The 11,709-nt window shown below is 40.5% G+C and overlaps 1 protein-coding gene across 3 annotated transcripts in view; it reads left to right on the top strand.

Moving 5' to 3' along the window:
- LOC103812691 (cytochrome P450 7B1) overlaps nt 1-11,293 on the top strand; it is a 125,064-nt gene extending 113,771 nt beyond the window's left edge. For all 3 annotated transcript variants that reach the window (XM_050970723.1, XM_050970722.1, XM_030227150.2), the window contains exons 5-6: nt 2,889-3,067; nt 7,053-11,293. In XM_050970723.1, the coding sequence (XP_050826680.1) occupies nt 2,889-3,067; nt 7,053-7,349 (476 nt within the window). In that variant the 3' untranslated portion in view covers nt 7,350-11,293. The remainder of the gene's footprint in view (nt 1-2,888; nt 3,068-7,052) is intronic.
- The last annotated feature ends 416 nt before the right edge of the window (nt 11,294-11,709 follow it).

Here is an 11,709-nt window from a genome sequence, read left to right as displayed (position 1 = left end):
TTGTTTTGGCTGGATGATTGACAGCTTGCTGTTTGGCTACCATGTTGTATTTCAGCTGACAAGACTTTTCATTTTAACTCAATTTGCCTGCCTATCACAAGCTGGTGGCAGGCCAGGCTCAAGTCACCCAGCTTTGCCTCAGCAGCTTGCTCTATTTCTCATTAGTACGCATTTATTCAGTGGAAATTGGAAGACAAATGCTTGAAGGCATGTGAACTAAGTATAGCAAATTAGGGTTTAAAGACTGAATATTTATAAGTATATTGAAACAGTTTTTAAAAAAAAAAGTCTAGAATGAATTGGAAGCTGAGTGCTAGCTTTAGTATAAGAGAAATGAAGAGAGAAGTGGGAGGATTCTAAGAATAACAATACTATGAGATATATCTCTGTCTTCCCCCCCTCCTTCTCTCTCTAGAAAAGATGTAAAATCTCTCTGACAACACCTTATCAAACAACAGCCTGGCTTCTTTATGTAGCACTTGCACAGTGAAGTTTAGCATCTCATGTGTGTAAGAAGGGGGGAAAAAAACGAGGGTCATGTTCATTTGCTGCTTGGTTATCCCTTGGTATGCTTTAAATTGCCTTGTTTGTTCGGCACAAGCACAGAAACAGATGTTGCTCTACCGTGCTGGATAATTTACTGTACCTCACGGTGCAGAATGGAAGGCCTCCCAAGCTACCCAGCTGGTCTGTCAGCGGCGATGGCTGGTGTCTGCTGAACTATGACAACTGCAAGTAAAGGCTGCAGTTTTATTGTGCAGTTGTCATTCCTCTCAATGTATAGCTCTGGCATTTGTGGAAAGCTGACTGTCTATTTTTTTAATGCGAGCCTGCAAAGCCATATAAGCTCCATTCTCCTTTGTTGATCATAATGTGACTCATTACTTTTGTCATCTAATGATTATCGGCATGATCGCTCAGAGCGAGAGCCAAGCTCGCCTTCCACACATAACTGGTACTGGAAGGTAAAACAGATTTGTCATTTACGATCTGACCGCTAAGCCACACTTTGTGCTCCATTATTGTGATTAACTTCTATATAAGATATGCTGCCCAATTGTCATTTGAGATCCGGCAGCAGGCAGGGACTGCCGCGCTTTCTGGGAGGATGTCCGCCGATAGGATGTGACCGCATTGCTTGGGTGGTTAAATGCGCTGCTATTTTGCCGCGGCGCTTTATAATTATTTCTCTTTTTTTTTTCCTCCTTCCCTCTTTCTCATTTGATTTCTGCTGTCTCCACGTATGTCACCACCATTTCCAAATGGTGGACTGGTACAAAGCTACCAGCTTCATTTTCTGCAGGTTGAAGGCAGTCTGGAGCTGAGGCTGGACCCTTCCTTTGTACCGCGTAAAGTTTTGTTGCCAGAGTGCTGCCAGTTGAAATCTATCGTGTCAGGTGCCTTGTGGCTATCCGCAGTAGAGGCCATCTTCTGGAACCAGGGTTCTTTTCTGGCTTCGTCACCAACAAGCCGATTTGACTCTGCCTGATTATAGTAACGAAGGCAGTCCAAAAGAATATGCACAGACTCACTGTACGTCACATTGAATCACGGCACTGGCCACACAAAGCTGACCGCAGCCTCATTTCTTTAGACAAATGCATGCTTAAGGAAAAACCTCCTGCAAGAAAGCATCCAGGGCCACTTTATTTGCTATGCATGCTGCAGCAGATTTAATTTTTAGTGAAAGAACGTTTGTTATTATTTTTTTCAGAGGCATCTACACTGGGTAGCTACCGTCTCTAATAAACTAACCTTTTGGGTGCAGCAATTGCAGTGCCTTGGTGAACACTTAGAGAAGGCTTATTTGATATCACAAAACATAAAGGCAGACACAAATGGATTACTACATGCAAATGAAACCCTATTTTAAGCTATTTTTCACACAAATGATTAGAAGGAATCAAGTCACATATAACAGTGCCCATGCACACTGGTGGAAAAATAGTCAGTTTTGATTACAAAGTGAGAGATGCAGCCCTAGACAGGAGCTACATGCTGATATACATGCTATCAGAATGATTTATGCAAATTATGCATATTATTCCCAAAGGAATTCCTCCTCAAACTGCCAGGATAAATTGCCGGAAATTAGCCATAAAATCTGTCGTGCTAGGAGCAAAAGGTGAAGGCCACTGGGAAAGCAAGGACATTCAGCTTCTGGAGCCTTCCAGGATGTGATGGTGGAGACAGAAATTTTGCTTTCCCCAAACCTGAAAGGACTATGTTTTGTTTCCTCTAGGCCAATTAGAAGTGTCTTTCTCTCTTAAAATTACTAGGCAAATAATGAATTGCTTTCATTCACTCTGACCACAACAGACACTATAATTTGGCAGCATAGTGCATTGAAAAGAAAATGCATTTAAAAATTCTCAGAATGACTAGAGAATTAACAAGCAGAATGATTTCTAATGTATAGTCCTACCATTAAATCCAACAACTTTCAAAAGGCAAGCTGAACAGCTCCATGGATGCTTTCACTGGTACTTGTTTGCAACCACCAAAATATATGTAAATGCATAAAGCGTTCATGTCTTTTGATTGCGTTGTTTTCAACACGATGCCTGAATAATGACTTTCCACCCAAAACCTGGTGCTGCTTACAACCGACAGGATTTCTCGTCTCCACCAGGCAGAATAACTTCGGGAGGCTCAGCATCCCTGACTGCCCCACCCCAACCCTGCGGGCCTGTGTATTGCCTCCTCCTGGTCTCTGCTTTATGTATGGTTTTGCTTGTGTGGTTTTATCCCCTTTCTTTTTTTTTTTTTTTTCCCTTTAGCCTGCCCTACTAAACTCCTGGAGAATCAGCAGCCGTAGCCATGTATAACTTCCAGTCATCTCCCATATTTCTGATGCTTCCCCCCTCCCCCCTTTTGTTTAATCGCAGAGAGTGCCTTAAACGAGAGTTTAAGAATGTGCTCCTCCTCTATGAACATCCGCATCAGCCAAGAGGATTTTGTTCTCAAGCTTGAAGGGAATCAAGAAGTCGTTTTGAGGAAAGGAGACTGGATAGCCCTTTACCCGCAGATTTTGCACATGGACCCTGAGGTCTATGAAGATCCTAAGGTAAACATTCAGCTGGTGCTACTCTTCCTACTCCAGGCACATCGAAGCAGCCAAGCCTTTTGTGATCTGTGGTTGTTGTTTTGTTTTGTTTTTTTTTTACTGCTGTTCCTTCTTGTGGAACAAATCTTCCTAGTTTCAGATGTATTTTCTAGGGCCCTGCAGGTCAAAGGATTCATGGCCTGAAGAGAGAAATATGGTGATGAGACTGACTGCGACTGCTTTCAAAGGAATTGACAATTGCACATTGACTACCATAAACTTTAGGCTAAATGTGGGCTTTGTTTGGCAGTGGATCATTTGATACCCAAGGAGGGCTGAATAATAGAAGGTGGTTTAAATAGCAAATAATGTGGGCCATTTAGCTAAGTGCCCGCAAAGCATCATTGACTCTCTGAAGCCCTATAATAGCAGTGTCTTACTTGAGCCTTATGCTTTTTCACCTCCCTTCGAAGGGATTCACCCCTTCTTGATCAATTAGAGTGTTGTGAACTTGAGACTGTAAAGCTGTTGCTCTGCAGTGAAGCTCGGAGGGTAATTGTGTCATCTCCTTGTATTTTTCTCTGACGCTCAAGTTAATGAATATCAAAGACTCAAAATTAATCCACCCTGCCTCAGCTGTAATACAGCTTCAGAAGTTCACCACCTGCATGCAAATTGAATAGTCCTCCTCTCTGCTAGGTTGCTCCCCAGATTGCTGTCCCCAGCCCAGGGTGCCACAGAGGAAGGGCAAGAAAGAGCAAGGGTGCACGCTGAGGCTGTTAAATGGCTTGTCTGCCTGAGAGGCAAGAGCTTGTACCTCATCCATTCCTCACCCCTATTTTCCTAAGCAAATGGCTGTCTCCCAGCCATGCTGATTTCCATCCTTGGCATTTGAGCCAAAGAAGAAAGGAACTGGATTTTTTACATGTTTATAGAAAGCCCGTGTTAGAGACGTTGTTCCGTGAAGCTCTCCCTTTCAGGAATTTAAAGATGAGAGCTTGCAAAGAAAAGATGAGATTCAAGAGCCTCGTTGGTACAGGACAGCATTTCGTTGTGTAGGAGCTCTGCCAGCCTCAGTGAGAGGAGGTGTGGAGCATGTTGGAGTCAGCAAGAGTAAGGTATAGTCACTGAGATGAACACTGGAGCCATGTGAATGAAAATTACATTCAGGGGAGCTCTGCTGGCTGTCCCCACCCAAAAATGAAGATAAAGCCTGCAGAGAAAATCAGGGTTTTAAAAATAATTCATCTATTGGCAAATAGTTGATTAATATTTTTATCCTTAAAAAGGATAGATAACAGCTAACAAATAATCTTTTTTTTTTTTTATTTTATCCTTAACACTTTATTTTGGAGAACGTTATTGATTTGTCAAAAGTCCATCTGTTTGTTTAGGTCCTAGACCAAAAGCATCAGTGTGGAAACTGATCTCCTCCCTTATCCAATAATTGCCAGAATATATTACCATATTTCCATTGCTTGAATATATCTGCTTAGTATCAGCTCTGCTCAGCTTTCACAGTACAGCTTTAGTTCATATATTTTATCTTTTTGATAGTGAATGAGCAATCCACACATTGCAGTACATTGATTTCAGCACATGGGCCCCTCTCGAAAAGTGGGGAAATCACTGTTCTGTTTGGTTCTTAAAATATGCAGTGTGCTTTCAACAATAACTACTGAGGATCAGATAGAGATGGAGAATGAATTTTTTGAAAGGTGCAGTCTTGAGCTTGTCATGTATTTAGGGAAAACTTTTCCTGGGAAAACAGGCAGCTTGGTGAGATAATTTTGTAGCAATGCTTTTTCTCCTGGATACATAAATTTAAGTTCAAGCTATCTTGTGCTTTGGCACCATATTGTGTAAGTGTGTAAGCATATATTTCTGACCTCTTTCTCCACCCATTAAGGCCTAAATAAATTAGTCAATTTTCTATATAGTGTGTAAGTGAAACCCTAAATTCTAACTCAGCTATTATAGAGCTCAGTAAATGAACTCTGCAAAACCCATAGAGTAAGTATCAGGAAACCCTGCAGGAAACCCTCTATGGTGACTTCCCAAACAAAGCTAAATACAGTATGTGACAGAAGGAGACTTAGATCAATCACAGGAGATTGCTCAGTTTTCATAATACTTGTAGCAGCTCATACACAAAGAACTTCATTGCCTGCTTTTGGTCAGCATCCTGGCCTTTTCCTTGCTGTCAGCCACCATGTCTCTTTCAGGAGACCTTGTGCATGGCTGAAAATTCCTTCATTTTTAAAAAATTGGTCTTTATTTAGTCAGTGAACTAGCTTTTAAGGAAACACTACTCAACCCAAGGGGCTTCAGCAGCCCTGAGTTTGATGTCATTGTCATTGGCTGCATTCCTATCTCACACTTGTTTTCTGTTTCCCTTGTTCCTTAGACAGCAATTTATTTTTTGTTAAAAGCAATTGCAAGTCTCAGAAAGCTCTTAATATGACAAAGAAAGCATAAAGTTTGACCTAGTGACCTTCAATTCCTCCAGACACCAGAAGTGCACCTTGTGAAAGCATTTGAGCGAAGTGAAGAGCTCTGGGTTAGGTTTTTAAGCTATTGCAGTTCATATTTAGCAGTGCTTTTTTAGATCAGCAGGATTTAGAATTCAGGAAGTAAATCTTATGATATTCTGGGTTTTCATTTTTGTTACTGTGCTGCTCCAAATGAAACAATAACTTCCTGGCAGAAAAAAATAAAGGTTTGCTTGCTTTTGGCTGGGGTGTTCAAAGAGACTGAAAAGAATTACCTGTCAGTGGAGGCAGACATAGAATCACCTTTATATCTGTGGAAAATCTAGGCCTCTATCATTTAGTGAAATAAGCTCTTGCACTTCAGCACCCAAAGTTACATTCCCTCCAGTGCACCTAGTATTTTTTCCCTTTCTCACTGACCACCTCCCCTGACATTTGTTTCTCAACAGCAAGACCTGGAGTGCATGATTTTCAGAGCCTTTAATCTAATGGGTAGATCAGTATCAGTGTATTTTTAATGGTGGTGTGAGGTTTTTTAATCATTTGAGGTCGGTTTCTGTCTGACTGACTTGTTCCCAGCCAGCTCCAAATGGCTGCTGCTATAGCAGATGTATGCAAAGCAGGACAAATGCTAATGAGTGACCATAAGCAAGAAGTGCCTGTCATTTTTATTCAAAGCATGCAGGAGGGTTTTGTAAGTGGTTAATTTGCCATTGACTGAGTGAGGATGCCAGATCTCCTTCATTCAAAAACACAAATTATCTTTAAACAGGGATCCTGATACTCAAAAATAGTCAGAAATATGTTCAATTTACGGAATGTAGGTTACAAGTGTGACCTCAAGCCTTACTTGAAAACACCCTCTTTGTAATAGTCAGTCACTGGCATTGTCCTGCCTTGCTCACAGCTTCTGCAGCAAAATATTTGAAGGTAAGATGTGGCAAATTAAGCAGCAACCATCTCCAACTGAAAGGAAAACTGACTGCAAAGCGCTGGAGTTTTCAAATAATCTGCACCATTCGGTGCAAAAGAAGGATGGATTTTGCTCTGGCTTGCAAGAGCAAAATCGGTGCAATGCATTAATTTATTCATAGGCATTTGCAGAATTTTGCAGATTATCCTTATTCATGATGTATGTACACTGAGTGTGTATGATGCTTTACAAGAAAATTGTCCTTCCACTAAGGTTCATTGTCCCTGCTACACAGCGGTCAAAATCTAATTACAATCAATATAGGCCAGACACTCAGTGGATGAGATGAGGAAGTTGAAGGAGCTTGATGTAAAAGGACTAAGCTAAATAAGTGGATTTAAAGAGTGTTCTTTGCAGGGAAGATAATGTGAGTTAATGAAACTTGAGGGAACCAACTAAAAAGAAGAAGCTGTCAGCTCCTTGTCTTCCTCCTTATCTTATTTTCTGGGTTTCAGACACGTTACCATTGTGCAAAGAAAGCAGCTCATGTAACTGCCTTGTTAGATATCATGCTGTCTCTCTCTTTCTCTTTCATTTTCAGGAGTATAAGTTCGATCGATACATAGAGAATGGCAAGAAAAAAACCGCATTCTACAAGGCAGGAAGAAAACTGAAGTATTTCCTAATGCCCTTTGGCTCTGGGATCAGCATGTGTCCGGGGAGGTTCCTCGCCATGAATGAGATGAAGATGTTTCTTTTCATACTATTGTCTCATTTTGATGTAGAACTAGCAGAAAACAAAGCTGTCAGACTTGATAACAGTCGCATGGGCCTTGGTATCCTCCTGCCAGACGTTGATATTGCCTTTCGTTACAAGCTAAGGTCCTTAAGAAATTGAGCAGCTGCCTATATGCCTTCCACTAATCTCCGTGTTTGCTCTGTTTCATCACTCAGCTTTATATTTTTGGAAACGTTTGCTTTTCCCTCTCTGCTTTTTCCTCCTCCCTCTTTGTTTCTAAGGAGAAGAGCTGTTGGGCTGGAGGTAAAGACCAGATGCAGGGATGTGCAGCCTCAATTTGTCCTGCTTGAGTTGTGAGAAGTGAGGTGATGTGACCAGAGTCTGGCCAACTAAATAGCCCAGCATCTCTACAAGGTGCATCCCCATACTCTTGGTTGTGAGATGAGCAGGATTTACAGGGAGGATGAATCCAGGCCACTTACATGAATATCAGCATCTGCTCATAGAAGCATAATAACAAGAAAGGGGAGCTTCTTGTGATCATTATCCTAACTTTATATTTACTTTATTTCTTTCATGGTTTTGATAGTCTTAGCCCTTTACTTGGGAGATGTGATGGGAGTTGTGTGGGGTGGTGGAGGATGATTTGCAAGAATGTCTTACTGACAACACATTTCTAACTTCAGGTTTATGTACTGACGGTAAATGCTTTGCTTTCTTGCTCCTTTTCCCTTTTTTTTTTTTTTTTTTTTTTGGGTGCAGTGCAAAAATTTAAAATATGTGATTTCTTTTCTGCAATCATTTAAAGTCAGAAGAGAAGTTCTGTTGATTTTAATAGGCTCTCGATCAAGCCTAAATTATCTATTTTGGCTCTTGAGCCCCCCCAAAAAAGCATGTTGTTCAGGGAGAAAATATAGAAGCCCATTTGGAATTATTCTATCACCTCGAAAATTAGCTTCTCTTTCTCTCACTGTTTCTTAGTAACACGTTCATGCATTTGTTTTGACCGTTTCTTATGTTTGTTCATTTCTCCAAAAAGGCAAAAGAGGAACAGGGTTTCAAGGGCAAGTGTGGTACCTAAAAATGTTTTTTAACATTGTTTTACCTTGCCTAAGTTGTGCATAGACAGAGTAGTGTGACCTGTGTTTGGAAACAGACTTGTCCATCTGCAAATTGGAAAACAGGCTCTTCCCTGGGGCCAAAATTTGAGCAAGTGAAAACCCTGGGCAGCCACAGAAGTTTATACTGGCTGCCCAACCTGCTTCACTGGGTGCCCAGCTCTTGTTTGGAAAATTAATTTCCTAGTGCACAAAATCTGAGAGTTTAGACCCTGTCTCTCTTCCCAGCCATCACTTCAGAGATTGATGAGGATTCCCGTGGCTGTCCAGTCTCAATTTGCCAAGATGATAATTGTAATGGCAGAATAGACACATCTGTGGGCCTTGCCTTGTGTTCCAAAAAACATCTCTCTTTGGGATGTGGCAGAGTGAGTCTTTCAAAATCATAAATTCTACTAATCTATATAGAGGCCACCACTTGATGGCCTCTGGATGAAAACTATTACCTACATACTAAGAATTATTAATTGTTATTTTTGTAGAAGTCTGTTCAGTTATTTGTGTAGAGCACATACCCTAAATAAGCATCAACATCAGTAGAAAGACTTTCAGAGATTGGTACAGCCACATTCCAAATCATCCAAGAAGGAAATTGTGGTTTTGTGAGATATATCAGATAAACATTTTCTCTTCATATATAGTATCAATAATGTCTACATATTTAAAGTACACTTACATTAAATGGGCTTTGCAGTTGATTAAATGCTTTAACTTTACTTCAACACTTAATCAACAGCAAAAGCTGATTATTGTTTTGGGCCACAGAGTAAAATTGTTTTTATGGAGACATTCTGGTACTCAGGTTACTTACTCCTGCAGTTACTCTGTTGAAGCTATTCTGTACTCAGCTGTAGCTCACAATCCAGTCTGGACATTAGAGTCTGGTTTATTGAGGGAGGGAATGTTGATATCATTACACTGTTGACTGTATTCCATTATTGCTTATATGTAAGCTGTAAAATGTCTCATGCTACAATTATGATGAATCCTTCTTTGGCATCCAACTTTAAAACAAACCTGAAGCAACTGCGTAAAAACCAGTGAGTATTTGTTTTAAACAGAAGCCTCTTTTTTATAATTGTATTCTGGTTTTAGGATTTTGAATTAGAGTATCACTGTCTGCTGCATAATTTGATTGGGCATAACAGGACTGTGCCAAAAGTACATGCAAATCATTAGTAGTTTCAGATTAACTGCTGATCAATTTGTTTAGTATCTATTCTGAAATTAAAAGAAGAACTAGATTGTCTCCAAAGTAGCAAATTAAATATGTATGGTGTGCTCCATTTGAAAAAAAAGAGAAAAGGGTCAGAATCTTTCCCAGGAGTTGGATGAAACCTCTATGAAGCTGCTTGGAGACCTTGCATCAGAGTTAGAGAGCACCACACAAGAGGCCAGCATTCTGTTGGGATAAAAATTGCTTGCTCTTTTTGCTCAAGAACGAAAATAATCAAATGCAAGGCAGCGTCTGCTCAGCCTGGCCTGGAATTGTGTCCCTGATAGATTAGTTTGGCTGGTAAGCGCTGCATCACTACCTTGGCACACCTCAGCTGCTGAGGAAGAAAGCCTTGCTCCCATGTAAAGCCATGAGAGCTGGAGCTGGACAGGGACATTAGAACATTCTGATCCATGTATTCAGCTACTGAGGAGGGGACATATTGAGAGTCAGCAGCTGGTCTGACCCGGAGGGATTCAGTCTCCATGGAGCAGGACTGAAGGCCCATGGTGTTGGTATTCCTGGTCAATAAGCTGAGACAGCGCAATAGGGTGTAGCATCCCCAAAAATCCCAGCTGGAGCCAAGCTAGGTGCAGGGTGCTGTGCCAAGAAGAGCATGTTTCATTGCATAGGGCACAACACCCTTTTTGATGACCTCCTTGGCTGCAGGACCCAGGATTGTGCAGCTCTGAGTGTCTGTCACTGGAGCATGAAGAGGCAAAATCATCTAGGCAGAAAGAGCAGTGCTCTTTGCCAGCGTTCAGGTGCCAGTGGGACTGCAGGGCAGGGTGGGAGGAGGCAGACCTGGGCTTCCCTCTCCCACCTCTCCACTTCAGCAGAGGGGTCTGCCCTGCCAGCCCAGCAGTACCTTCTGGGGGCATCCACAGACCTGGCAGGTGCAGGATCAGGCAGGAGGAGCACGTGGGTACCCCCTGAATTACTCTGCTGTTCCTTGGTGAATTGGTGCACTCACCCATCAATCTGAGATGTGACTTGGCTGGTCACTGCCAGCCTCTGACTGTAAGATGTTGGTGTCTGTGGCTGTATCAATAGTATCTTCTGCTATTGAAAAAAAATATAAGCACCTTTTTTCTCATTAAAAAAAATAGATTTATTAAGTCAGTCTGGCCCTTTATAGCATCCAAGAAGAAAGTTAATATATCATGAACTAATGTGAATGCTAAAACATAGTTTTTTAATTATTCCTCTTATTTTAATTTACAGATTGAATGTTCTCCATTTTCATGCTGGCACTTAGTACTGCTAGATGCTATTATAAACTTTTTTAAATGTTCCATTATTTAGGAAACCATCTAGTATATGTGTACCTGTTTGCAAATTAGATTTTCAAATCTCTGTCAGTATGTCCTAATGTAATAATACAAAACCATGTAAGAGTTGTTCTTTATGCTTTTAAGCCAGTTGCATGTCACTATTTTTGCTATTGCTATTTTTATGAATAATTACTGGTCTGTGAATTTTTCTTGTAGAATTTTACATGATCTTTTATTTTGTCATTATTGAATGGTCATTCAAGAGATTGTGAAGTGCTCTTAATTTTGCAAACTCACAACTTGTATCAACTTGTATATAGATGAACAATGGCTAGGTTCTACTTTAAGAGTTAATATCCATTGTTCAGGCTCCTAGATCAACTAAGGTACTTCTGAGAAAGAAAATAGAAATTTCATTATTTTAATCTAACATCTTAAAGGAATTTTGTATTTCAAGGGCACAATAAAAAGGAATATATCTATTTTAATATTGAATGATTGTCTGTGGTATTTTTTTCCAGCTTATGTTTATACTTTTCTCACAGATTCACAGCTATTGCTTTAATTTTTAAACTATTATTTCAACATTCTCCATTTTTCTGGTCTTGACAGATAATTCTGTAATGAAAAAAAAAAAACCCTTTAATTCAGCAGTGAAATACAGAAACTCATCTGAATATTGGAAAGTATCATGTCTTTTTTATCACACACACCCCCACTCCCCCTGCCAGGAAACATAAGCCAATCCTCATCAGGTGAGGCAAAAATTGGTACTTCTGACATTCTTAGGACATTATTCAAAATTAATATAAAGATTTGCAGTCCACTAGTGATTCCTAAGTACAACTCCTAAGCTTTTACTTTTGCAAACCTCCATGCAGTGCAAGATGTACTGCCTAAAGTAAAATATT

The sequence above is a fragment of the Serinus canaria genome, chromosome 2 (assembly GCF_022539315.1).
Source record: "Serinus canaria isolate serCan28SL12 chromosome 2, serCan2020, whole genome shotgun sequence".
Classification (NCBI taxonomy): domain Eukaryota; kingdom Metazoa; phylum Chordata; class Aves; order Passeriformes; family Fringillidae; genus Serinus; species Serinus canaria.
Note: the sequence above shows the minus strand (reverse complement) of the source record. Positions and strands in the feature narration are given on the sequence as shown.